We start from the raw sequence: 27,730 nt of genomic DNA, 5'->3' as shown, positions 1-27,730 counted from the left end.
GATAAGGGTCCAAGAAGGCAGACGGGTTAGCATCAAATCGCCATAAATAAAAACGCAGAAAATGCACTGCATATATTTAATAATAAAAAATAATAAAAAAACAAGGCGAGGTGTAATAGATTTAATAATTAAAAAAGTAATGTAAAAAATAAAAAACACAATAATAAAAATTAAGGAAATAACAATAAAACAAGCAATAATAAAACATGAATGAAATAAAATAAGACAAGCAGAATAAAAATTAATAAAATAAAATAAACAAGGCATAATAAAAAATTAATGAAGAAAATAAAACAAGCAATATAAAATTAATGAAATAAAATAAAACAAGCAATAAAAAAAGTAAAATGAAATAAATAAAAACAAGCAATAATAAAAATTAAATGAAAATAAAATAAAAAGCAATAATAAAAATTAAAGGAAGAAAAATAAAACAAGCAATAATAAAAATTAATGAAATAAAATAAAACAAGCATAATAAAATTAAATAAAGGAAATAAAAAAATAAAAGCAAGAATAAAAAATGAATAAAATAAAATAATAAGTATTTTATATTTTTAAAATAAGTAAAAAAACCCAAAACCAGCGACCTAAGGGCCCTGACCTCGCTTGCCCTCCAACATCCTCCTCCTCCGCCGCCTTGCCCAATTCGCCCTACAAGGCACCCTTATCCTCCTCCGCTCTTCCTCCTCAAGGATATGGAATCCGGGAAACTGTACGCTGTGGACCAGTCAGCCCCCGTTTGTACAAGAGAGCTCATGGGAGTGCAACAAGAAAACTACAATACCCAGAATCCTATAAGCACTGAGCCAGGAGTTTAAGGGGGTCAAACGAGTTCTGTAGCCGTTTTGCTACCCCCAAAGCCTTCCTAGTTAAAAGGCAAGGCAAAAAATCATCCTGCCTCACCAAGCCATTGGAAAACCAACCAAGTGGAGAGAGGGCGGATGGCTGCTCTCATTGGTCAGGACGTCGGGAGAAAGAAATTGCATATACAAGTAAAGGGGTTAGGGCATCAAAAACGATCCTGTGGATAAAGAATTACAAGAATAGCGGACGCGGTTGACATTAAAAGAGAGGCATTAGACGCCCAAGGAAACATGAACGATGTATGGCCTTTCCCCCCAACACGGTAAACCGGAAGAAGAGTAATGGCCGTTTTGCAAGACATATATACCAAGTGGGGCTGGCAATAGAGCGCTGAGTGGCAGGTGTCCGGAAGGACACCTGCTCTCTAGGCTTGAGCCAGGGCAGGGAGGGTGGGACACAGCCAGAGGGAGGGAGGGGTGGAGCCTGCCTTCGGGGGACCTTGCTGGGGGGGAGCCAGGGGGTGGGGGCCCAAGACCAGGGTGGGACGGTGTGGGCACAGCCCCCAAACCGGGAAAGTCCCGCACCCAGGTGGGAATGGCAAACCCTACCTAGAGATGCCTAGAGAAAAATACTTCTAAGGTATTTGTAGGTGCGTACAGACACTGTTAAAAGTCAACGGCCTCACAGATAGGAGCCATAAGGGTCCCTGGAGGACCTAGAAGGAGGTGTTCCTGAGGAAAAAAAAAAAAAAAGAGGTTTCAAAAAGGCAAATAAAAAAAGAAAAAAGAGTGTTGGAGTCCTAATCGCAAGGAGAATGTGGGGAGCTAAATGTATTATGAATGTGTGTCCACATGTACTACCATTGTGAGTGCTTGGAATAGACAAACTGGTTGGGTTAAGATGTTTGAGCGTTTGAAAGTGAAAGCGGGATGACCAGTGGCTTCTGTATTCCTGGGACGGTGCATTATATATGCAAAGTATAGACAAGTGGTAAATTAAAAAGTAGATTCAGCAATGCTGTGGTGGCATTGAGATGTCGGACTAGGGACTCCAAGGAGAACAGTGTTCAGAAATACTTGCAATGGCATGGAAACCCATTGGGGACCTTGGGCAAGTCACACATGGTTTAGAGGAGAGGCAGTGGCAAACCTCCCCTGAACAAATCGTGCTGAGGAAAGGAAAACTCCATGATGGGCATCACCTTAGGCACAAGTAAAAAATGACTTGAAAGACAAACAACAACAATAAAAGAGGCCCGCCTAGGAACATGGTAAAGACGGGTATATAAGATCTACAAGCTTTATGGAAAGAGCTGTAAAATGTGACCCTCTGGTGAGTTAGATTACAACTCCATCAGCCTTAGCAGAGCATGTCCCAGTCACACAAGCATTGGTCCAGTCACACAGCCAGAACGGGGCCCAACGGCGTAAGAAGCAACGAGAGACCAGGGGAGCAGTCACAGAATTAAAAGGCAAGAGAACCTGTCCCCCGTGGCGGAAAAGAGAAAAAAAAACGGGGGAAAATCAGGCAGGCGGCAGCAGCAGGGGGGACCCGGGAAAAGAAGGGAAGGACAAAAGGAGGAGTCAGGTGCGGTTGGCAAGACCGAAGAAGATGCATGATAAGAGTAGGTAGAGAAGTACATGTAGAAATACCCGGGGTCCTAAACGTGGACATGGGGAGGAAGATTGCTCCAGGCCTGTGACTGGGCAGGAGGAGTGGAGTTGTTCCTTCATGAACAACCAGCATCAGGTAGCAAACACATGTAGGGGAGGAGAGGGAGCTTCCGGTGATGTATCCACAGAGCTTTCCTCTGAGCACAGATAATCACTGTGTGATGGGAGTTAACAGTCTCAAAAAGAGGTTAAAACCTTTGCAGGACAGTGGGCTGATGACTAGAGCAGGGTTGGCCCATAGCGTCTAAACATTACACAGTAGAATGGCTGTGTATGTCGCTGAAAGGACAATAAAAACCGTAAGAGGAATTCATTGGGGGTAGTGGTAGTGTGGAAAGGGCCGGGAAACCCTAAACGGCACTAGATTCCTGCCGGATTTTATAAGCTACAGTGAAGAAGAAGTCGCCCGGTTAGTACTTTGGTTGGGAGACCATCAAGAAAGATCGAGGTGTGGGACGCTAGATTTTACAGCAAGTGGGCACAACCAAACGTGCTCTGTCAAAAGGAATGTGGGAACGTGCAGTTCCAGATCCACGACAATTGGCCAAACATGGCGAAGGAGGTTGGGGAGCTGGAAGTCACCAAAAAATCCGCATAAAGGGCACAGTGGGGAACCACTGTTTTAAGAGGAAGGAAACTGGGCAAAAACCATCGCAGAGAACTTGTTGTCGTCTGAAAACCCGAGAAATCCATAGGATTGCCATAAATCGACAGGCTGAATCTTGCAGGGCATATAACACACATGAGAAAGTTGAAGAAACTTAAAGGAAGAAAATGGTCTTAAGGAGGACCAGGTGGAAGGTACTTTAAGCTTTGGATGACCATTGAAGTAGTATTTGAGGCAAGAGGAGAGTCAAAGGAGCAGACGCAGGTAATTTTGGTAGACGGAAATACTAGCTGTGATGTGAGACAGAATGTTGTGCAGGGGGATTTGGGCGAGTAAATCCAAAAACCATCCTCAGGAATATTTATAAACCTGCAGTGTAGAGCTAGCTTCGCAAGAACATCCCCCCATCTTACCACTGTGACAAAGACACACCATTTTCTCGCCCTTTTATGTGTCTACTGTCATTCAAGAATGAAATAACAGATTTCATTGCGCAAAGTGGCTGGATGTGAGAATGAGGACCGTGCGGGTAGAACATAGCCAGAGGGGACAACATAATAGTAAGGCCAAAGCCAATTGTAAATCAGAACAGTTCCACACCATTGGCGGGAATTCCCCCCGTATAGCACACTCTACTGTTGATATTAGAGGTGGGTATGAGATAAGAAAGTGGAATACATGGCACTAATATTTGTTGTTAAGGCCTTCAAGTCAACTTTTAGGATGGCCCTAGAAGGAATACAACATCACCACTGACACTGGCGTTCGTGGAGAAAAGTCTTCAAGAGGATGACCATTGCTTCACTCGAAGTTTGAGAGAGGAGAGTGTGATGGCTGAGCAAGGATTGAACCCTGGTGCCCCATCAAGGTGCTCTATAATTTGGAAAACTACTTGAAGAGAACCCAACGAGCAAACAAATCCCTGAGAGTCCAGACAGTCAATCCACTATACCACACTGGTTCCCATATGATGATTGGTATCAAAGGCCAGTAATTTAAAATATTTACAGCCTTCCATCCTTTCGTAGGTGTAAAATGATTTGCCCCAGCTTGATTGGGGGGCAATGGGCTTACAGATTGTAAAAGCTGCTAAAGAGTTACGAGTTCAGCACTGATAAGTGGAAAGAGTAAGTGCTATGCGAAGTGCGTATTGCTATGGCTTTTAAGCCTCCACCCCTCATCCATGGAATAACCATGTGGGAAAAGTTCCAGGCAGAAGAAATAACTAGGTAGAAACAAAAGAAAACAGAAACAGCAAAAAGGTTAGCCACTACAATAGGGCAAAGTCGAGAGTGGTCAGAGTTGTGGGGCCACACTAGGAACTGTGTGTGGCCAACCCACTACCCATGTCAGAAAATGGCATATCTCAGGGAGGGGTTGGGCAAAAAACATGGTGAAAATTGCACCCCCATGTAAATTCAAAATAATAATAATAAAGAAAACAGAAAGGGGTGGCCTCAAAAGGCCCGGGAGGCGACAACAGGCTCTTGACCCCACTCTGCTATCACAAGTGCACCCAAAACAAAACCAAGAAGATTGGCTGTGTCTTACCTGTTAAGTGGCAGACTTGCAACATAAAGATACAGCTACAGCAGCTACTGACACAGATGGTAACTCCAACATCTCCAAATATCTTGATAAAGTGGAACCTACCACTTCATGGCAGTCTTGTCCACATTGTAGACTTTCACTGTTAGGAGGTTTGCTCTAAAATATGCTGCTGAAAATCGAACGAGCCCCTCTCAGTCTGTGGTGATGAGCATGGTTTGAATATCTGCCTGGCAACCTAACTTCCCAGAATACCTTAAACGTGTGAAGGAGGGAGGTTCCGTTATTTTCCATATAGAAGAACAATAGAATGGGTTCAAGTTATAGGTCCAGGAATTTGTGGGAAGCCTTAACTTTGTAACGGATTTGGCAAGACTTACTCTTAGGATAACTGAAAGAAAACTGAACTTATGTGCATTTTATGGTAATGTAAACTACCACCATCGCTTTTGGTCATAATTGTTATATTGAATTGAAAATTGCAGTTTATAGTCGTGTTTAAACTGAAAGTTGGCCTTAGACCTATGCACTGGAGTGTTTGGCAAAGAATGTGCGAGCCGTTTTAAACAAGTCTGAAAAGACCACGTCTTCATTAATAAAAGCGGATTTTCATTTGGCTACATTAGGACTTGGGATATGAAAATGTTAGGCAGCGGATAGTGTTGCGTGTCTCTGACACAAAGAAGTGAGAGTGTCCGTTCAAGCTTGTTCTAACACCCCATAGGAGTTTAACCTGAGGAAAATGGGGAAGTTGAAATGGGGTTAGAGTCCGCATAGATGCCAGGCTATTAGGGCGCAATTGTTGAAATGGTGTTCACAAAACACTGGAGACAATCTGCTCAGATAATCTGACAAGAAAGAAGCAGAACCAGCTAGTAGACATGTTCGGAAAGAAAGTATCGTGAATGCATTGCCGTTTAATTCAGGATATTGTGTGTTGTTTGTTTTTTTGGGCAACTGCTCTAGTGATAAGACTGGTTTGCGGGTAAATTAAAAAACAGATGTTAACTTGTTGCCAGATTTCCCATGATTAGCTTTGGGGCGAATTACTTCCGGACTTGCCTTGTGCCCGGATGAAAATAGGTTTTCTAGGCAAAGAAGCTTTCCTCCCCATTTTCACCCTGCTCCTCTGGCTTCTCGGTGTTTGTGAGTGGTTGTGTTGTTTTATGGGGAGTTTGCAACTGGACACTCAGCACTTCTCTGAAGAAAACCTCTGGGGGCAAGAGTGAGTGACGTTCCTCCCGGTTTTCCCTTCTGTATCGGCTTCTGGGTGTGTTGGTGAGTGGGTTTGGGGTTGTTTATATGGAGTTTGGCAACTGAGACACCAGCAACAGCCTCGGAAAAAATGGCAAAGAGTCAGTGCATTTCCTCACCCGGTTTTCCCATTCTCTCTGAATGGTGGGTGAGTCAGGTGGTTGTGTTGTTGAGGGGAGAGGGCAACCAGAAAGGAAACCGACATCCTTCCTCGGAAAAACACTTCTGCGGCAAAAGAGTGAGTGCTTACGTCCCCATTTTTCCTCTCTACTGACAGCTCGGGGGGTGTGTGGTGTGTGTGTGTGGCGCACACACTTGAAAAAGAAAATGAAATATTTGTGCAGCACTTCGGAGGATGCAGCTATTGCTTGTATGCGCATGTGCAAAAAAGTTATATGTCACAAATCAATCAATGGGATTTGTACCACAAGCCTGTGTGAAAACCAAATGTGCGTTCAACCACTTTCTCGCATTAGTAGAGCTGTTAATATAATAATAATAAAAAATAATAAGATAATAATTTTTATTTATGTTTCCCCCGCCTCGCCCATAGGACGACAGCGGGGGGGTACAGACTAATTAAAAAAAACAATTTAATAGATAAAATTCAAGAGTACAAAAAACTAGAAAAACAATCATACAACATATATACCAGGGTAGGCAGAGAATTGATGGGCATCAGAGAAGAGACACAGCTCAGTGTTTCAGAAGGGGAAAGGCTTGACAAAAGAGAAAGGTTAAGGCTCTTTTTAAATGAATCCAGGGGGGTCATAAGACGGAGCCGATCGGGAGAGACTATTCCAGATCCTCTGGGGGCTCGATAAATGAAGAAGGCCATCTGGGAGGTAGCGACGATAACTTGGAAGAGGGTATTCACAACAGGTTCTTCCCAGAGTTCTAAAGTGTGACAGGGAGCGAATGTGTGGTGGGGATGCGGTCGCCATCAAGTAACTTGGGCCCAAGCCATTAGGAGGCTAGGTAGGGGTAAACAACAACACCTGGTAAGTGTGCTAGACAAAGCGGAATAGGGACAGGCCAGTGAAGATCCGTGCAATAGGGTGGTATAGGGAAAACCTGGGATGCACGGGGCGTGACCAAATCTGGCTGGCCATATTGTGTACTAAGAAGCGTCCTGGGTTTGGACAGAGGTTAGCCCCATGGGAGAGTGGCATTACAGAAATCTAAAGGAGAGGTTGACCAGAGCATGTACCACTGTATCAGGTCCTCCTTATCCCGGCACAGGTGGGTCGCAGTTGGCCGTAGCAACCAAAGGATGATAGCCAGCACCGACCACTAAAGGAGGCTGACTGTCGCATCTACCTTGGAGGATGTAACTGCAGGGACGAGTACCAGAAGTAACTCCTAAACTGGAGGAACTCGGCCTTCAGGGGAAGTGGTGACCCCGTGCAAGCAGGGTGGATAAATTTCCTTTCCCGGGCGCTGGGGAACCTATCACCAGGTACTGACTTTTGTTTTCCTCTGGAGTCAGGACGTGGGTTGTTTTCCTCATCCAGCCGATATACTGACCCAAGCGAGGCATTCAGAGGAGAGACGCTATCCTTAGACACTGACTGCATCAGCTCGGGAGCCACAGAGAAAAAGTTTGGGTGTCATCAGAAGACTTATGTGTGCGCAGGGTGTGAAAATATATGCATCCATTGGAGTGCTTTTCCAGGATGTGGATACGTAATCGTTTTCAGGATGGAAGCACATAGGAGTACCTGTGGTGATAAACGCCAGGAGAGTGGGACGTGTGAGTAATTGTGGTTTGTTGTTGGAAAAACAAGATTTTATAACGAGGAGCAGGAATAGTTCAGAGCAACAAAAGCCAGGTGTTCTGTATATATATATGAAAAACATCACTGATAGTTGTGATTGTCTTGTGGTGGAGTATTGGACGCCTCCATGGCATGACTGGAATGGGCAATAATATCAGTGAATAATGGTGTTGGACCTTGGGAAAACAGGTGGTCAGCCACACACAGAATATAACTTCTTGTTGAGACAGAACTGAAATGAAGTTAACAGTCTACAGAAGAATGAGAATTCTCTCCAGTTTCAAAGGCAAGTTGTAGATCATATTAACCCAGAGCCTGTAGGGTGTTATCCAGTCACCCTACTCCTGGTGATGGAACAAGTTTCACTTAGCCGAATGTGGGAGGAATACTCAATGTGTGACAGGAGGGAATTGAGGGATCCTTTGGGGGGTAAGAATTAGGGAGGAGAGACAGACACCAGAAAGGAAAGGAAAGCAAGCAAGTTTCAAGAGCATAGAGTGGGGGGTCTGGCTTACGCATGTTGTAAATTGCTGGAGAACTTAGTACACTAAACACGCACGGGCAAACCGGATAGCTTGTGGCATGATAAGATAGGAAGATCAAACCAGTGGTGCGTAAGACTCTCCCAGGGCCCCCGTGGTAAAGGAAGGACAGGGGTGCTGAGGGGGAGATGGACGACATGACCCCCAGCGGAGTAGATGTGATAAAGCAGGCAGGGCGAGTAGTGAGATCCCACACAGTTATAGGGACCCATAGGGGAAATTTAACAGGGATAAGAAAGCAACATGGTGCAAATTGGAACACTGTGTTTCAATAAATTCAATACCCAAAACTCAGGGACAATGTTTATAGACATACATGTGATGCATGGGCTGCTTGTTTCATGAGCACAAGTACTAAAACAAGGGAGTAACAGTGGGGTCCTGGGTGTCACGGACAGGTTCGCAGGTATGCCAGATTGAGCAAGAGTAGATGAACAGAAAAATCATTTTGAAAAATTTTACCTAATGATACACTGACAGGCAGGCAAACGAAGATGACTGAGAGAGCAAGGGGCCACGTCCTCCACCCATCCCTGGTTGATGGAACTTGTAACGTTGAGACCTGCATCAGATGTTAAACCTGTTGAGTCTTCTCCTTCCCATCTGAACGCACTTTTAAAGCCCTGGGCCGCTTCCACCAGGAATCCTGCAACAGAGTGTTAAAAACCCCTTGATTTCTCCCTTCCCAGCAGGAAGCCACCAGAGGAGCTGTCGTCCTGCCCTTTGGGTCACACCACCACAATTTGAGAAGTGGCTGAAGTAGACTAAGGCAGAACAAGGACAATATCTTTGCTCGTTGCAAAAATGTAATGTTTGTTATAATAGGAGGAGTCAATTGTTTTGGAAGTCGTTTCTTGTGCAGACATGTCTAAGACTGTGCAGGACAGACCTTCCTCCAGTAAGAGGAACCCCTAAAAACCATTCCAGTTTTCCTGGAATAGAGGGAATCCTGAACAGACAAAATCATAACACGGTTTTTTCCTACCATTTCAAGGAACAGTTCCACAAATAGAGAAGAAACAAACCTGTTGAGTACTCCTTTCCCCATGAGCAGCATATGATATTATGCAAATAAAATAATGATGCATATGCAATATAATTAGGTAATAACTTACACAGACTGCAAATACGTTCTCTGGATGAAGTGTTTTATAACTTCCGCTGGAAATTAATACACGGATGTTAAGAAGGGAATAAATATTAAAAGTATAAATATTTAAGTATTAAGATGATAGCTAAAACTGATAACAGTTTGACCTTGTGGGCAACTAATGTGGGCTAAATCATTTGTTCAGCTACAAGACCATATAGTTATGAAATGCATAAAAAGAAAATATTGTGAGTTAATCCTATGGGGATATTCATTTAAAATATATGGTCATGGTATTTTTTTTCTTTTGAGGTACTAACAGTCATTACTGTTCTTACGTTTCAAAATACTACATTTCATGTACTTACTTAAGAGAGAAAAGAGGTGGCTATAGATCACGGAATGAAGCTGGAGTAAAAGATGAGACAGTAGGACTTACTATAAAATATTGCAGGGTAACATCACTCCACCATAAAGAGGAATGCCAACTAAACCAGGAACTCCCTCTAGTCTAGATACTAGTATAACCAGCGTCCTTTTAGCCCCAGGCATTTCTCTTTTCTTGTTTTCCAACTGAACTTTTTTTTATCTTTAAAGAAGCAAATAAATCTACAACAGAAATGTTAAATGTGGGTCTACGTTAGTAAAAAATTGCAACCAGTCAGTCATACATGTTTTCCATTCTGTTTCTTCTTCATATTTATTTGTAATATCTCTCCAATCTCTCCAACAAACATACCACTCTTCTGTGGCACTCGGCCGGGGCCATATTGGGGTCCCCATCAAATTTTTCCCCAAAAAATTATTGTGATAAATCATGGTGTTCTTTAAGCGTGGGGTTGAACATTTCCCTTATGCAGTATATAGTGACATTTTGACTGCATAAAGATGTATTAGATTGATGAGTTATTATCAATGAATGTCAGTGCGTTCCACTAGTTCTTTTAAATTCGTTTAACTACATTGATAGTCCTTGACTCAAAAGAGTTGGGAAATACACTAAGGGCCTTTGGTTCGCCCTCTGCCATACATGATGCCAACTAAAGTACTCGCTAACAGATGGCCAGTTGTTCAGCCTCCAAAGAAGTATAGACTGCTATCGCCAAGGCAGTCTATTTATCTCTCACAGTTTTTTTTACAGTCAAGAACTTCTTCCTAATTTTAGATGAAATCTATATTGTAATTTGAAGCGCACGGGTTCTCATTACAGTTTCTGGATCAGCAGAAAACAAGCCTGCTCCATGGTCCATAGTGAGATCCACTCGATAGTTAAAGATGGCTGTCAAAGCACCTTTCAGTCTCTCCGCTCCCCCTCCCAGTCCCCTATAGGCAAAACAAGATCCAGTTCCCTAAGACATTCCTCAATATAGCTTGCTTGGTTTTTCAACTTTTGATCATCTGTATCACCCTTTGTTTTGCTCTGGAACTATGTGTAGTTCCGGCCTTCTACAAGGATTTTATGCAATACCAAAAACCAAAGTCATTATGCTATAAACAGAAGCTTTGGTTTGCAATGGTTTAGCACGATGGTATAAGGCGAAGAAGCCATTACAGCCCTTTGGCCGACAGGGTCCAGAGCCGCTCAAAGCCAATGGTAGAATAATCCCCCTAACAATTCTTCCAATAAGCTTGATCCCGTCTTTCGGGAAATACAAATACCGAGCAACTTGACATACGGGGCATCAGTGGGTGCACTCTTGCCCTACCTGAAACAAATGTAGATGAGTTCCTACAGTTTATATGGAGCAGAAGCAAATAACAACAACTAACGTACGCAAGCATGACCTGTCTCCCAACGAACAGAAGACTGTGCAAACCAAATTAGCAACAGACGAATACACCCCAAGATAAGGGGTCTGTCTGAGACTTCAGATCTTTACAAAGGTAAAGGTATACCCTGTTGACAAGGTGGTCCAGGTTGTGTTTGACCATAGGGAAGGCCTCCTCCATTAGCGAAAAGTTTGAAGACCAACATTGTCAGACATTCTCTGGATCATTGGCTACAAGGATTACAGTAGCAGGCTGTTTACCTCCCGACCAAGAGTGGGACCTATTTAGCCACTTTGCATTTGCATGCTTTCATTCATACTGGCTGGGTGATGAAGAATTGGGACCAGTGATAGGACTCACACCATCATGCGGAACCCGGGCCTTGAAAGGCCAACCGACAATCTGCGGATCATAGAGTCAACATCTTAAACCCCTGAGCCATGGTATCCCTCCTCAGCTTTAAAACTGCACTGCAAATGCAAAGAGTAAATCTACAAGGTCACGAGTACATTTTAGTTCTTTAATGCCACAAGAGACATTTGTTAACTTCTGGCCAGACGACGCTGGATTCAAAACTCACATACCTGGTGGCAGGGTCCAGGCTCACTACACTTTCGCTGGACACTGACATTCCTCTTGTCAATGTTCTTCTTGTACGGGTGGTGACAGAAAGGAACAGTATTTCCAGGCAATAGATGACCAAAGCAGAAGAGGATGGTCACATTTTTCCCCTTGATGTAAATACGTGTTTCTCCCTTTGAACTACTAGCATTCAATTTTGGACTGCTGCAGCACCTGTGGACATACCCATTTAGCTTGTTGCCGCCTAAACTCTAGATCCTTTCACATATAAATATGAAATATGTGAATTATTGATGTAGAGGCAGGTCGGCCAAGATGCTTGCTGCATGAGGTAAATAGTAATTGATACCCCGTTCAGTCCTCATATGTGTAGTACCACCCATCTGGCGACCCGAATAGGAAAATCCAAGCCTACTAACTGGAGTAAAAATACAAAACCATAAATAAGAAAGATCTGGTTTCCTCCATTCAGACACAAATCAGGAGTCTTACAGCTCATTCACTCGTGCCTAATAGCAGGATCAGCAATAGGGGGTGCACTTCAAACTTTTTCTATCCCAGAAGATCCCGGAAATGATAGACTTAACTTCAAGATTTTTTCCTTTGTGCGGAATACCAGAATCTGAGTGCAACAAAATTGGTGGTACAGATATTAAATCGTAAATTGTTATGTGAAAACTTGGTGTGGGGAGTCTTTAGGTACATGCCAAACACTACCAACAATGTAACTGAGAAGATTGGAACAGGCAGCAAATCTGTGAGCACCATGTTTCTCACATAGACTTGCCTGGAAGCACAATCATAATTATTAAAGTAGAATACAAGAAAAATACACAATGAATCCAAAACACAACACATACTAAAGCTAACACCAGCTGTATCTAAATCTGCACTTGCATAACAGTTCACAACGCATGACTTCAGTAGGGCCTTACACAAAGTGAAGCTTAAGAGGATTATGTGAGGGCTTAGCCACAGGGTGCACGGACTAGAAAGCCGAAATTTTCTCTTTTATTATATTTTTAAGTGCCTCCCTGTGTGTGGCAGAAATGCAAGTCAAAGCATACGTAGTGAGGCGGTCTGTGCAGTTGCACGTAGTCAGAGAAATATAGTAAAAATAAAACCTTTCCTCTCTATCTTTTTCAGATTCGTCCCGTTGAGTGGAAACCATTAGAAGAACAAAACAAGTGTTTTTAAAAAAGCTCAGCGACCTTTAAGTGGTTTCTGGATGTTTGTTTGTTTTAATATTGGAAGCGGTTAGCATACCCACAGACACCACATTATATGTGGGGACCCTCCATATTTTCCGTATCTGGCGCCAGGCTACATTCCATAAGAGGTCCAATGCCCTTTGAACCACCAGGGAAACACATAGACCCCAAAGGCAGGGGAGGACCTCAGGTAATACAACAAAAGCTAAATGGTTTGCCCGATTGCCGCCAACCGCTCTCCTGGCTTCACATAATCCTGTCGCAAAGGTGAGTAACCCCAACACTTCCGACCTACCGGCTGTCTGGTTCCCAGCCAACTTCCCATCCACACTTAGTTTGAGTTGTCTGATGCAGTAACTGGTTTTTGTCTTCAAAGTTAAAACCCATCAGTCATTCTGGAATCCCATTGTCAATTCCTTGGGAAAAACTGTCAATCAATATGTTATGTTGCAAAGATTTGCACCTAGCACCCCTTGACCCTAGGTCTCAGATATCAATATCAGTCCAAACCTAGCTGCCATGTGCACAGTGCACCCATGTGCCTTTCCCTGATGGAGTTGCCACCAGGCTCTGTTGAACCCCACATGTTTTTTTGGGGTCTTCTTTCCAGACAAGATTTAGTTAACCCTCTCTGCAGCTAGGGTTGCCAGAATTCCTGGACCTCGAAACTGGGACAAATGTAGGACAAAATTAGACAAAATTTTCAAATTGTAAGGCCAAATAGTTGATGATGATGATGATGATGATGATGATGATGATGATGATGATGATGATGGTGATATTGATATCAACAAGCCTCTGAGGCACGGCCAATGTAACTTGCTGTGATTTTTACAAACTCATGTGCAGTGAAGAAAAACCACAGTCCCTTGCCCAAGTACACACTTCTGAGAAGTACAGTTGAACCCGAGGGCAAGTCCATTTCTGCCATCTGTCTAGGAATAATGCCAAAATGTCCTCCATTTTGATCATGCCTAAAAAACATGCATTTATATTAAGATTTTTTTAAAAAAACTCATTTTTTTCGCATGTCCTCCATTTTTAAAAAATGTGTCCTACATTTGAAAATGTTGTCCTACATTTGTCCTACATTTGTCCCGGTTTGGAGGTCCTGACTTATGGCAACCCTATCTCTAGGTCCTCCAGTGTGACTCTATGGTCAATTTATAGCAGAGTTATGCTGGAAGACCTAGAGATTCCTAGAGTTAGCATATTAATCAAATCTGTGAATAATCAAATCCACAAAAGTCCAATCTGCAAATGTGGAGGGTCAACTGTACCTTTTTAAAAGTGATATGACAGGCACAAGCAACAACACAAACATGGGTTCATGGGAGGGTTCCAGTTTGAACAGAAGCCCATTTGGGCAGAACACCTACTTAACTCTTATTTTACACATTACTATCAGAGTGCATGGCACTTTACAGGGTACAAAAGGTCAAAAGGATTACAAAATACAATTAAAACATGAAAGCAAGACGAAGAAAGTGGAGGCAGGGCTGAATAAGGAAGCAATTTGCAGTTTGTTTTGGTTTCAGGGTTTTGGTTGTAGTCACATGTGCAGTTACAGTAAAGCCTGGGAAATACCACAGGGGGCATTCTGGGAACTATAGTGGGAAGCTACAGGGGGAGGAAATGAGTAACTGGGAAACTCCCATAGCACATTTATTTTAAAAGTATCCTGTAAGGTGTGTGCTGGCAACATTTACCACAGAATGTCTAGTCTGGCACTCAAGATTTCCTTGGATGTGTAGAATGCAACAAAGTGGGCATAGGGATCTAGTAGTACCTTTGAGACTAACTTAAAGAAAGAAGCTTCCTCAGAAGCATGTCATGCTCAAACCCATGCTACCAGCTTTTTTCTTTCATTTAATCTCAAAGGTAATACTCGATTCCTTTGCATACTGATTTTCCAGATTAACATGGCTGCTTTTGAATTCTACCAGAATGCAACAAAGATCATTATAAAACAACAACGTACGATATTTTGCTACTACCAGTTATCGTCATTAAAAACTATCATCATTATATACATTAGGAGCTTATGAAACAGGAGCACAGGTGGTAATTTCATGAAATGTTTAGTCTTCTTCATCACCCCCATGCTCCAAAATCAAAACAAGGATGTCTTTAAATTATTCCAGCAGCATTCTAAAATTATATAATGACAATAATGCAATGGTAATTCAGTGGCAGAAATCATAAAAATATAGACAGGGGACAATCATATTTTTAAAACTTGTAGAAAGATGCTTTCTTTCTACAAATCATCCATAAATATTGATAAACTGATTTTCTAAGAATTTATCAGATCCATTTTAACAGCTGTTCTAACTGTAACCACGGCATGTAAACACAGTAGGTTTGTTCCACAGGATAATTAAATGCTGAGCAAAACAGTACATATTTCTCTTTCTTCTGAGCAAGTTAAATGTGCTGATCACAAAGTCCTCAATTAAAACCCAATTGCTTAAGAAATGTTTCCCAGAGTTTATGAAACCACACTCCCAGTTTAAACTTGCCAGAAATTTCCAAACATCAGAGTATTCAAACTTAAGCACAGCAGACCGTTTCCTCCCCTCGTGGAGACCTCCTCTCTCGAAGCTGGATCTCTCAACATGCTCCATCATGGTGCCAATTTACTGTAGTCCCTAATCACAACTTCTCCCTGTACCATTTTATCTTCCACCATCAGATAACTGCACATACAGCAGTTGAGGCCTGATAACCTTATTCTCTTCTCCAACAACACATGCCCTTCTTCTACAGAATGCTCATTTGCCTTGGAGTGGAGGTGCGGCAACAATAACCACCAACACCTCATTTGGAAGTTAAAAAAATGGCCACAACTTTATTAACAACAGCTGAAAGTAGGGTTGGCCTGAAAATACATAAGGTCTAGATCTGTCATCAACCAATCATCTATTGATTGATGAACCAATTTGCTTAGTCACGACCAAGGCCTGTTACAGACTGCCAAAATAAAGCTGCTTTGGGTCTCTTTGGAGGTATGCTGTTTAAATGATGCATGCATCCTAAGAATCCAGAAGCTGCACCAAAGCTGCACTCCAGTGCTTAGGAATGGATTGTGGCTTTGGTGCGACCTCCAGACTCTTAGGACCCATGCATCATTTAAATAGCATACCTCCAAAGAGGCCCGAAGCAGCTTTATTTTGGCAGTCTGTAACAGGCCTAGCTTCAGGATGACAAAAGGGGGGGTTACCGGTTAATCGCCCCTCTGCCTCTCTGTTAAGTGGTTGATCACATCTTCGCATCTCCACCCTTTGTCACCAAGGGATGCTGATACAATGCTTCCCCCGCAATGTTAATACAGCAAACTCCCAGCACTCCCGTGTAGGGTTGTCATAGGTCCAGGCCTCCAAACTGGACAAATGTAGGACAAAATTTTCAAATGTAGGACACAATTTTTGTGCCCTACATTTGAATAGGAGCCCCGGACCTGGGCCCCGCCCTCACTGCTGTGGCGACGGGGGCGGGGCTAAGGCGGGGAGGGAATACTCCTCCCAGGGAGGCTTTCCCCAGGCCTGGGCCCCGCCCTCGCTGCTGTGGCAATGGGGACGGGGCTAAGGCGGGGAGGGAATACTCCCCTCAGCCCGGGGGAGGGGCCAAGCCGGGGCAGGACCGTGCGGCCCCGCCCCAAACTGGGAAAGTCCCGCCCACCAGCGGGATATGGCAACCCTACTCCCGTGTCCTCGTAGGACTCCTGATCCAGTGGTACGCAGCCCTGGAAACCACACCTATCAGATACAAGACCTATGCTACCTCCCCTAGTTAGTTGTAACAGCACAACCGAAACCAAACATAAAGAGGGGCGGAGGGAGAGCTGGGCTGGAATGGCGCCGGTCAGAGTGCCACGTGGGCCTTAAATAGGCCATCCAACCAATTGGGAGCCAGGAAGGGGAAGAAGTCCCACCCCCAGTTCCCAGCCAATCATGGGGCCCGGACACCCCAACGCCACCTAATCATGTGGCACTTCCGGTCCTGGTGTCTGCTGGGAGTTGGAGTCTGGGCAGTGGACTGGAAGTGCCACCCCTCCTGCCGGCCACAGCCAATCCCGGCCCAGCTAGCCCAGCCCAGTGCCTTCTGGGGCTCTGCCGGGCTGGTGGGCCTTTACAGGTGGGCCATTCCCCCAGCGGCAACCAGACAGGCACGATAAGTCAGACAGCCTATTTCCCTATTTTGAGTACCCTTTATCCACAGATCTGAGCACCCATGGCTTGAAAATATTTAAAAATATATAAATTCCAAACAGCACGCCTTGATTTTGCCATTTTATATACAAGACACCATTTTACAATCAATTCTGTTTAATGGGACTTCAGCACCCACAGATTTTGGTATCCTGGAACCAAACCCCAGCAATTACCAAGGGTCCACTGTACATAGTTTCCCACAGACACACCATTATTTTCCCTGTAGAGGTTAGGTTGAAAATTACCCATTTGGGGCTACTCCAGGGCTTCATGGGATTCAAACCTGGATCTCCCCCAATCTTGCTCTGATGCACTATACTGCACTGGCTAACTACCAAGAAGCCTGTCTATCTTCCTGGCACACTGCAAGTGCCAGACTGCTACAACAGACCATTCATTCATCTGATCCAGTACTATCAACAAAGACAGGCAGGGGCTCTCCACAGTTTGTCCAACTCTCCAGCTCTTTGGAAGTGAACCTGATTCCTTTGGCATAGAAAACATGGGATCTACAACTAAGTTGCAGCCTCTGTCTGACCATTGCCACTAAGCTTTCCAACAGGAAAGGCATCAACAAACATGTCCTCCCTCCTCCTGAGTTCTTTTTTAAAACTATAAAGAACTTTTAGGGGACGTTTCTAACACTGTGCTGAGCAGGCTCCTGGCATATAGAGATTTCTCCATGTTTCACATACAAAGAGGAAGAGCGGGCATTTCTGCTCTCGGTGATCTTTGAAGCAGGCAGCCTTCATATTCCAAAGCTTCATACAATATGAATAACCCTCTCCACTGTCAAATTCTCCTGCCATAGGAACATGACTGAGGGAAGTAGAAGATTCATTTGCAATCACAACTTACAATGAGTAATTGGAGCCAAACCAAAATCTGGGGGCCATAGGTTACTTTACTATTCACCCAAAAATGGAGATAATTTATGGACAGCAGTTAAAATGCACCAGTGATCAATACACAAGGAATGGGACACAACATGAACAACTTACCTGAAACGCGTATAAGTTCGACTATAGTGTCTCCTTCTCTGTTTGATTCTGCTACATCACAGGTGTAGTTTCCTGGAAGTGCCTCTTCTCTTGACAGGACAAGTGAAGCAGTGCCTTGCGGTAGCAATGATAAATCCAGTAAATTTGCGGACTGAAAAGTAATGTTCCTTGTGACTTTATCAACAACTCCATCGTAAGCAAAAAATTCACTTCCTTGTAATTTCCACTTTACGAATGTTACATTAGTCCTGCGCAGTATTAGATTAGTTACTATGCAAGGTATAATGGCGCTGCTATTGCAAATGTCCAGTGTAACAGACCGAACCTTTTCAAAATACAACTGTGCAGAACCTGAAAGAAAACAAAGTCAGTTAGTTATTTTTGTCTTAATAAATCTAGGTTAGCCTTGTCCTAATTATTCGAGAATAGTTCTGAATGCAATGTCCCTCTGTTCATTTAAATAAAATTCCTACACTGTTCTTCAGCCAAAACAAATCTCTCTCTCTCTCTCTCTCTGTCCCCCTGAAATAGTGGAGACTTCTGTTGCATTTGTTCTTTCATTCCTACTACTGTCTCAGAAGAAGATTTAGTGACTCTAGAATACTAAGGGATAAAAGCCACCTATCGACATTTCTTGTTGATTTTCTGTGATTCTTACATCTGGGACAATGCTTTTGCAGTTATTTGTTGCAGCTATTCAGTGAAATTTTTATTCCTTGTTAGAAACCTTGAGCATACCAATGGGAAAGTGGGGCTGAAGCAACAAGCATTTTTAGTACTTCCAGCATCAACATCCATCTAACTTTACAGAATCAGCTGCACTGAAACTTCTAAATATTTATCAAGCTGTGAAAGACTTATTTGAACTTCCTAGGCGTCACAGAACTAAGCATCCTACTGCAGCATATGTAACAGTTCTTTTGAGGCCCAAGTACTGTCAATAAGCCCTGCCTGATTTCACAACAAACCAGCTACTTTGAGAACCATTCTCTTTGGTCTCTTCTCCAACAGCAAAATTTTGGAAAGAGATTTCAAAGATCTAATTTCGACCTGCTCCTCAAATATTCTGCTGCTAAGAACACAGTTTCTGATTCCAGGAGCGCTTAAGTCACCTGATGTTTACAAGAACATTTGTGGCAATGATGATTTTTATCCATAACAAGGTGACACGATCAGAGAATGTCTTTCTCTCTGGAGAGAAGAAAAGTCCAGTGTCATTTCCAGATTTCAGATTATTATTATTATTATTATTATTATTATTATTATTATTATTTTAAGAAGAGGGAAAGAAAGGAAGGAAGAAAAATCTGGCTTTTAGTGTATATGCTCATGTATAAGTCTGGAAATTTTAGTCAAACATTTGACCCAAAAAAAGCTGAGTCGACTTATCCGTGGCTCAATGTAAGTACTGTACTTTAACTCTTATCAAAAAAGGAACCATCTCCTGGTGAAAGGGGAAAATATAATCGGTCCTGGAAGCACTAACCACCCTCTGCTCTCTCTCATCCATCCAGCCTTTAGTGTGATCACAAATAGTTATAATTCTTTGACATGGTTTTCCTTTGTTTCATCCTTTAATCCTTTGTTAGCTGCTCCTAATTTTTACCCTTGACTTATCCATGGGTCATATAAAAACATCATTTTGGTCCCAAAACCTGCCCTAGACTTATAAATGAGGTTGACTTATAGTCAAGCATGCACAGTAAATCTTTGAGTTGGAAGAGTCTGCCCTCTAAGCTAAATCTAATCTAAAGATAAAGCGAATCTAAATTTAAGATACATCTAAATCTAAGCTAAATCTAATCTTTATGATCCACTCACAGCAAGGGTCAGGCAAGAGTGCATATGATGAAAGTGGATCCTTCAGTCTGTCTGATGACTTTCTTCTACATGGGAACATTGCAAGAAAAAGTGACTCCCCATCCCACCTCAACCCAGCCCCAAGGGTAGCCTTCCCCCTTTGGATGCTTGCTCAGAAGCGTGGGGCATTGCTGTGCCCAAGTGTGCCATAGTTTCTGGAGCCCAAGAGTGAACAAGAGGAGAGGGGGGAAAGGGAAAAGAGAGAGAGAGCGGCAGATCACATGCTGTCGCAGCTGTTTAGGACGGTTCTTTCAAGGGCAGGAGCCATCGCCAAGAATGATTAACTGTGAAAACACAACACTTGTGGTGATAAACCAGCAGCCCAAGCCTGCCTCTCCTTACGGCTTCAGCGCAAGAACAGGAGCATGTGGGCAAGCATGCCACGTGTGTTACATGTGGGAGAAAGCGAGAGCGAGTGTGTTTCCACACAGCGTGTGCCTGTGGGTGGCCAGAAGATGTCCTCCTTTCCTTGGACATGTCCCACCTTTCTACCTTCTCTCCAGGAGGAATGTCAAAAAGAAAAATTCCTCCCTTTGGAGCATTTACATTTATATGTATTTACATTTATATGTAGTGGGGCCACATCTCTTGGGTCACATCCTACCCTTTTCAGGAAAGTCCTACATTTAGCGGTGACTTGTCCTCCTTTGCAGTTAGGACATAGAATCCTAGGAGTTTGTCACACTGGGGCTAATTTCGGCATTAAAGAGAGATCAAAGCGCATTTAAAGCCCCCCTGCAAATAAAGCAGAAATGGCGAGTAACGGCGCGAATGATTATTATCACATGCAATTGAGCAAATGAAGCAATATTGGAAATGCACTGCAGCTGGAATCCCAAAAGTAAAAAGATGTACTTTAATGCTTCTTTGTGGTCGCTTTAATGGTGACTCCATGTGAATGTGGTTCGCGTAATTACGCAATTTTTGGGGAACACTCACGGGATAAACTCACAATCTGCTTCGTGTGATAAACTCCATCCAATCCAACCCCTTGCCATGCAGGGACTCACAATCAAAGCAAACACACACACACACACCAGCCTCTGTTTACAAACCTCCAAAAAAGGAGGCTCCACCCCACTTGGGAAGATGGAGCATCTCCTCCTGTCAAACAGTTCTTAAAGTCAGACTGAGCTGGGGTCTCATCATCGGTGTGTCCAGAGGTTGTCCTCCTTTTCCAGGACACATCCTCCATTTCAACCTGCTAGATGGATAGGCTCCATTAGGGACTGAGTCCAGGAAGAACTTCTCAATGTCCTCCATGTTGATCATGACCAATGAGCATACTTTTCTATTATTTCTATTTTCCTTTGGTGTCCTCCATTTTGTGGGGCCCTGTCCTTCTTTGTGGTGAGGACACCTGTTTAGGTGGGTCTCAGAGGAAGGGAGAGAGAGAAAGAGAGAGGACCCAGGGTCCCTCCAAGGCCCCCGGTGCCCAGCCCCTATCCTTCTGGCAGGCATCCTGGTACATGGGATCCGTAGTTCACCCTGGCAACGTGGGCAATGATTGCTTCAGTCTCTGATATGTAGACCCTATCCACCTGGCAGGCATCCCTTTCAGAGGGATCTGTAGTTCGCCCTGGCAAAGTGCGCAGTGACAGTCTATCCATCTGGCACGCAGCCCGCCGGAGGGATTTGTAGTTCACCTTGCCCAAGTGCGCAACGACCGGGTCAGTCTCTAATAGAGCCTATCCTTCGAGCCTGGGATTTCTAGTTCGTTCTGCCAAAGTGTGCAAGGAAAGGCAGAACTGAGCTAAGGCGGAGGGAGGGAGGGAGGGAGATTGGGGGGATCCCGGCCGGAGGGATTTCTAGTCCGTCCTGTCAAAGTGCGCAACGCCAGCCCAGCCCCCGAAGCCCCCCTTTCCCTCCATTTGGAGCCAAGCAGCGCCTTCGCCGCCCGTCCTTCCTCTCTCAGGACCCCCCCCCCACAGCCCCCGTGACAGAGAGGGAGAGAGAGAGAGAGATGGTGATGATGATGATGATAACGATGGTGATGAAGAAGAAGGAGAAAAAGGAGAAAGAGAGATGACAGAAGACGTAAAAGGAGGGAGGGAGAGAGAGACAGAGAGAGGTGATGATGGTAATGACGATGATGAAGGAAGAGGAAGAGGAAGAAGGGAGGGAGGGAAAGAGAGAAAGAGATGATAGGAGAAGAAAAGGGGGGAGAGAAATGAAGGAGAAAAGGAAGGGAAAGAGAGAGAGAGAGATGATGAAGAAGAAGAAAGAGGGAGAGAGAGAAAAATGAAGAAGAAAAAGGAGGAAAGAAGGGAGGAAAAGAGAGAGATGATGAAGAAGAAGAAGAAATGAAAGAGAGAGAGAGAAATGAAGGAGAAAAAGGAGGAAGAGAAAGCTAGAGATGATGAAGAAGGAGAAGGAAAGGGAGGAGGGAGGGAGAGAGAGAGCGATGAAGGAGAAGAAGCCGAAAGAGGGAGAGGGAGGGGGAGAGGGATCCCGGGGAGAAGGGGATCCCGTGCGGAGGAGCAGAGCCGGGGCTCCGGGGCTCCGGGGCGAGGGAGCGGAGGGACTCACCGGCGGCCAGGGCGCCCAGCAGGAGCCAGCAGAGGCGCAGCAGCCCCATCCTGGCTTCGACGGAGGAGCGCAGGCAGGCAGCGAAGAGGAAGAGTCTCCCGCGAAGGCTAGCGATGAGGATGAGGATGAAAAATATGAGATGGGGAGGGAAGGAAGGAAGGAAGGAGGGGAGCCCAGGGAGAGAGAGAGCGAGAGCAGCGGAGCCCCAGCCGGAGCCGCCCAAGAGCCGCAGCCTGACGACGAGGACGACGAGGAGGAGGAGGAGGAGGGAGCCCCGTCCTCTCGGTCCCTCCAGCCGCAGCGAGAGGGGCGGGGCCTCCCAGGAAGGCTTTCGCTTTCGCTCTGCGCCGCCCTCCGAGAAGAAGAGCAGGAGGAGCAGGAGCAGGAAGGGAGCCCCTAGTCTCCTCTCTCCTCTGGGGATGATGGGGCTCCAAGGGGCTTCTGAGGGAGTGCTCCCCCCGAGACTCCCGCCTGCCCCAATGGCCCAGGAGGACGCAAGATGGAGGACCTGCCTCAGGGAAACATGGGGATGATGGGGCTCCAAGGGGGGGGGTTCTAAGGACCTCTAGAAGGTCCCCCAAGACTCCCCCACGCCCAGGTCCTAATGTCCCTATATTGGAAGAGAGGAGGGAATAATAACAATAATAATAATGGCAAAGCAGGACAAAAAAGGAAACGCAACATAGAGAACAGTTCCAGAGCAAAATGGGGATAATGGGGTTGCAGCAGGGGGAGAACTGGGTCCCCAGATGGGGGTCTCTAAGGTCTCAGGAGGGCAAGTTCTGTTGGGGCGAGTGGAATGACGCACTATGTGTCCACCACAACCTCCTGCAGAGTTGAACCACGTCAACAGGACGCCAGGGAGAAGGAACCTGTGGAGATGTAACTGCAAATGGCCTTGAGCTCTAGGCCTGGGAAATAACGACACTAACAAGCCTTCTCTCTTCACGAGGGCTTTAATCCTCGTTTGCAGTATTTACACAATAGATATATGCAGTGTATTGGACATCCATCTCTAATACACACTCTTTACACCAACCAACAATAATAACACAACCTCTGAGGCAGCCACATTAACACACAACCATCTCTCAGTGACAGTTAAGAAGGACAGTTGGCAGCTGCATCAACATTCCCAAGATGCACTGCTTAAATGCTGACACATATAATTGCCTCTGGAGCTGTAGATTACCTGCACAACAGCTCCCCCTAGTGGCCACACCAGTGTCATTTCCTGGCACCCCCAGAGTGGGGGCCCCTCCTGAAAAATGGGAGGACATTATTATTATTAGTATTAGTATTTATGCCCTGCTCTTCAGCCAAAAGGCTATCAAAGCGGCTTACATTTTTAAAAAATTAGACATTTCCAGCTTACAATCCAAAAAAGAGAAGGGAATGGCGGTAGGGAAGGGGGGAAGTCCAGCAGGTCTTCTCTCCCTCTGAGGCCTGGCAGGGAGGGCCCTTCTTCTTCTCGCCCGATGGAGTTGGCCTCCTATCTCTGCCTCTGGATGTTGGTGGACAGATATGACTAAACACAGCTCAAAGCACTCCTAAGGATGTAAATTTATTATTATTATTATTAACCTTTATTTATAAAGCGCTGTAAATTTACACATCCTGAAAATCCATGCTCCTCGGTTCTGCTCAAAATGGAGGGCCTTTTGAACACTCCTTCAAAGGGTGAAATGGAGGACATGTCCTGGGAAAGGAGGAGGAGGAGGAGGAGGAACCCTGGCACCACACAGTGTAAGCCACTCCAGAAAAAAATGGAGGACATGACCAGCTCAAAACACACCTAGAAATACATATAAGATCATGCTCCTCAGTCCTGCTCAAAATGGAGGAACTTTGGACATTCATTCTAGACAGAAGGTTGAAATGGAGGACATGTCCTGGGAAAGGAGGACCCCTGGCCCCACAAAATGGAGGACATGGCCAAATGCAAAGCTCAAAACACTGATAATGTCACAATAGTTCGTTGTTTTGTTATGTTCTCCCTTGTATTTTTCTGAGGCGCATACCTTCATCCACATGCCTTGAGGGCTTACCATATACTGTACTTACAGAGCAAGGCAAATGTTTGAAATGGGACTTTATTAGTAACAAATTCTTTGCCTGAATAGACATTTAAATTATTCTTTTAAATGATTTCCCTTCTTGAAGGGGAACAGCAAATGTGGCAGTTCCCAGAATCCCATAGCACTGAGCCATGGCAGCTGAAGCGGTGTCAAGCCGGATTATTTCTCCAGCGTGGATCCAGAGACGCTTCCTGCCTTTGTTTTGCCGGGTGTTTTGTGGTTCTGTCACATTTCATAAAACCTAAAGAAATCATGCCATTGAAATGTCTGAAGTTAAACCCAAACTATCATTACATAAGTTGACAGTTCAGATGCAAATGCAAATCTTTTAGAGAATATCATAACCAATTTTAATTGTGAATAACGGGAATAAAGGTGGCCTTTTTAGTCAGTTTCACAGCTTTTTCAATATTTTGTTTTATTTAATACACAACACGGTGTTTTCAACAAATTAAGGCTAATTTAGATGCTATTCAGCCACACAGAGAGGCTTGGTCATCATCCACAGAGCAGAAGCTTCATGCGTTAGTGATATTTTAAATACCTTTCTGTGGCACAAATAATTTGAAGGGACTACACAAAAACAGGGAAGCACTATTTTGCAGCAGCCCTATCATCAATGCAAATTAAGAAAACAAAGACAGTCTCATCTATTCAGTGTTGCCCCTTTCCAGCCTCCCGGCTAAGACCATCCTATAGTTTTCCTATCCGTGGATGTTTTAGTCTTTAATAGTTTGCTACTCGGTGCCAAGTGGGTGCATAGGGAAATATGTTTTGCAGCCAGAGGTTGGATCCTCCAGTGTGGTGTGTACAGTGGGCCCTTCACATTGGCTGAGGTTAGGGGTGCAGGGCTCCCATGAAAGTGCAAAAACTTCAAATAAAAAACCACCATACTTTTAAACTGAGAGGACACTTCTAGGGACTTTTTCACACGGGGACCTATGTGCTTGCATCCTGAAAATGGTTAAAGTGTTGGCATCCCAGAAAAGCAAGCAAATTCGTTAATGCTTATCACACACAGAGCACAACAAGGGGTAAAAGCACATTACTTAGGCAAGAAAGTGGGTCGAATGTGAATCTGAGTTTCAGATGGATGTGGACAAATCCCTGTTGGAAATAGGTTTTTTGCACATGCTCCAAACTGTCATTTCCACAAGTGAATACACAGACATGCTCCAGAGAGGGAAAGGAAACCAGGGAGGAAAATCCTCTTTGCGCCAGAAACTGTTTCAGGGGAAGGCAGGCTGAGGTTTCCGTTTGCCCATAAAAGTCCCATAAAACCACAAACACACATACACATACACACACACTAGAGAGAAAGAGGAGGTGGCTGGTCCATAAACTTGCCTGATTTCAGTGAGAGCTGAAACTCCCAGATGCCCTCCTTTTCCAGAACATGTCCTCCATTTCTCCCTCCTGTAGAGGAGTAATTCCAAAACATCCTCTCCCTCTGCCTTCTCTCACCAGCTGTTTCCTGCTGCAGGAGGAAGAAATCAGATGCATGAGGTAAAGAGGGTGTGTGTGTGTGTGTGTGTGTCCCTTTAAGAACAAGCCTGTCTCCCTCTCCTTGGCACAGCAAGGAACCCTGGGAAATCTGGAAACTGGGAGAAACCAGGACATGGTTTTTAGACGGGTGCTATTACATGAAGAGAGCGAATTCGTGAATGAACTCGACATGAAAATACAGTATTTTGGCGAAAATGCTTACTCCTGGATTCACCTAACTTTCTGTCTGGAGTCTGACTGGTTTGTGCACAATGTTGTCTGAAAAGCAACTGCAAAATTGTCCCTAATGCCCTGGATGACCCTGCATTGTGACCACCAGTTTAACCTTCCAATTTCCTCCATGTGAAAAAGTGCCAGGAGTCTCTAGATCAGTGGTTCCCAAACTTTGGGCATCCAGATGATTTGGATTTCAGCTCCCACAATTCCAGAACGTTGGCCAAGCTAGCTGAGGATTCTGAAAGCTGAAGTCCAAAACACCCAGAGGACCAAAGTTTGGGAACCACTGCTCTAGATCCTTCAGCACAATTGTATGGTCAACATCTACCAAACGTTGACCATGGAACTGTGCTGGAGGAGCTACAAATGCCTCTAGGAATCTCTAGGTCCCCCTACACAACGTCTGGAAAACAATGGTCATAGAGTCATGCTGGAGGCCCTAGAGATTCCTAGACAGAACATAATGATCAAATGATCAAAGCCACAAAAGTCAATGCTGCAAATGTGGAGGGCCAACTGTACTTCCATGATCAGACTAAACAAAAAAGGCTTCTTCAGTTGCCTCAAATCAGGGTTCTAAGTGAAACAGACAGTAGTTAGGATCACAATGGTGTACTGTGATACCACCACGCTTTCCAAGTCCAACAGTCTTCCACTTTTGAAAATTAGTACGTGTTGCTAGGCTGTTAAGACAACAAGGGAAACTATTGGCTCACCACTTATCCCCATTGCAGACTTGCAAGAGGTGGCTTTGTTCATGGATGGGGGTGGAAATTCCAGACTTGTCACCCTAGGTGGCAACACCAATAAAACAAAGCATTCCTAGAGCTCAACAATTCATGGCCTACATGGCAGTCATAGGCTACTTTTAGATTCTGTATGGCGCTACAGACTTCTCATGTGTTAAATTATAAACTTGATTTGGTGTTTTACTGGGAAGGAGGAATGTGATCTAGGGAGGCAGGGATTTATGTAGAACATCTTTGAACTCTAAGACATTGGAGGAAGCACCTACCTCTAGCGGATCTGGATTCTATGTTGCTTTCTGATCTCTGTGAAAAGGGTTCTTGATCAAGCGATTCACACTTTTCTGGTGAATCTGGGTGTGGGAAGAGATACTGCTAAGTAATCTCTCTCACTTAGTAGAACCAGTTTGGTTTCTTACAACCTTTTCACACTAGACGAATCCTGGGCAGAAATGAGATTTAAAAGTAGGAAAAAAACGCAAATGCGGGATGTTTTTCAGACACCGTTTCTTCCAAAGAACAGTAACATGAAAATAAAGTGAATAGCAAGTCGACAAAAACGACACCTGGGAAGTACTTTTGGGAACTTCCCAAAAGTAAAAAAGTGTAGTTTTTGTTGACTTTCCATTCATTTTATTTTTGTGCTGTTGCTCTTTGGTGCAAACGTGTCTGAAAAACATACCACATTTGCTTTTAAAATCCTGTTTCTGTGCAGGAT

General features: G+C 44.4%; 1 protein-coding gene across 4 annotated transcripts in view; it reads right to left on the bottom strand.

The window, feature by feature from the left end:
• LOC121917250 (leukocyte surface antigen CD47-like) overlaps positions 1 to 22,747 on the bottom strand; it is a 109,925-nt gene extending 87,178 nt beyond the window's left edge. For 2 of the 4 annotated variants that reach the window (XM_042443021.1, XM_042443022.1), the window contains exons 1-2: positions 22,467 to 22,747; positions 18,078 to 18,428 (exon numbers count right to left, since the gene is read on the bottom strand). In XM_042443021.1, the coding sequence (XP_042298955.1) occupies positions 18,078 to 18,428; positions 22,467 to 22,515 (400 nt within the window). In that variant the 5' untranslated portion in view covers positions 22,516 to 22,747. The remainder of the gene's footprint in view (positions 1 to 18,077; positions 18,429 to 22,466) is intronic. The other 2 variants (XM_042443020.1, XM_042443024.1) reach the window with 1 other exon arrangement.
• Positions 22,748 to 27,730: the final 4,983 nt, after the last annotated feature.

This window comes from Sceloporus undulatus, unplaced genomic scaffold, assembly GCF_019175285.1.
Source record: "Sceloporus undulatus isolate JIND9_A2432 ecotype Alabama unplaced genomic scaffold, SceUnd_v1.1 scaffold_13, whole genome shotgun sequence".
In the NCBI taxonomy this organism is placed as follows: domain Eukaryota; kingdom Metazoa; phylum Chordata; class Lepidosauria; order Squamata; family Phrynosomatidae; genus Sceloporus; species Sceloporus undulatus.
This window is presented reverse-complemented; position numbering and strand designations above follow the sequence as displayed.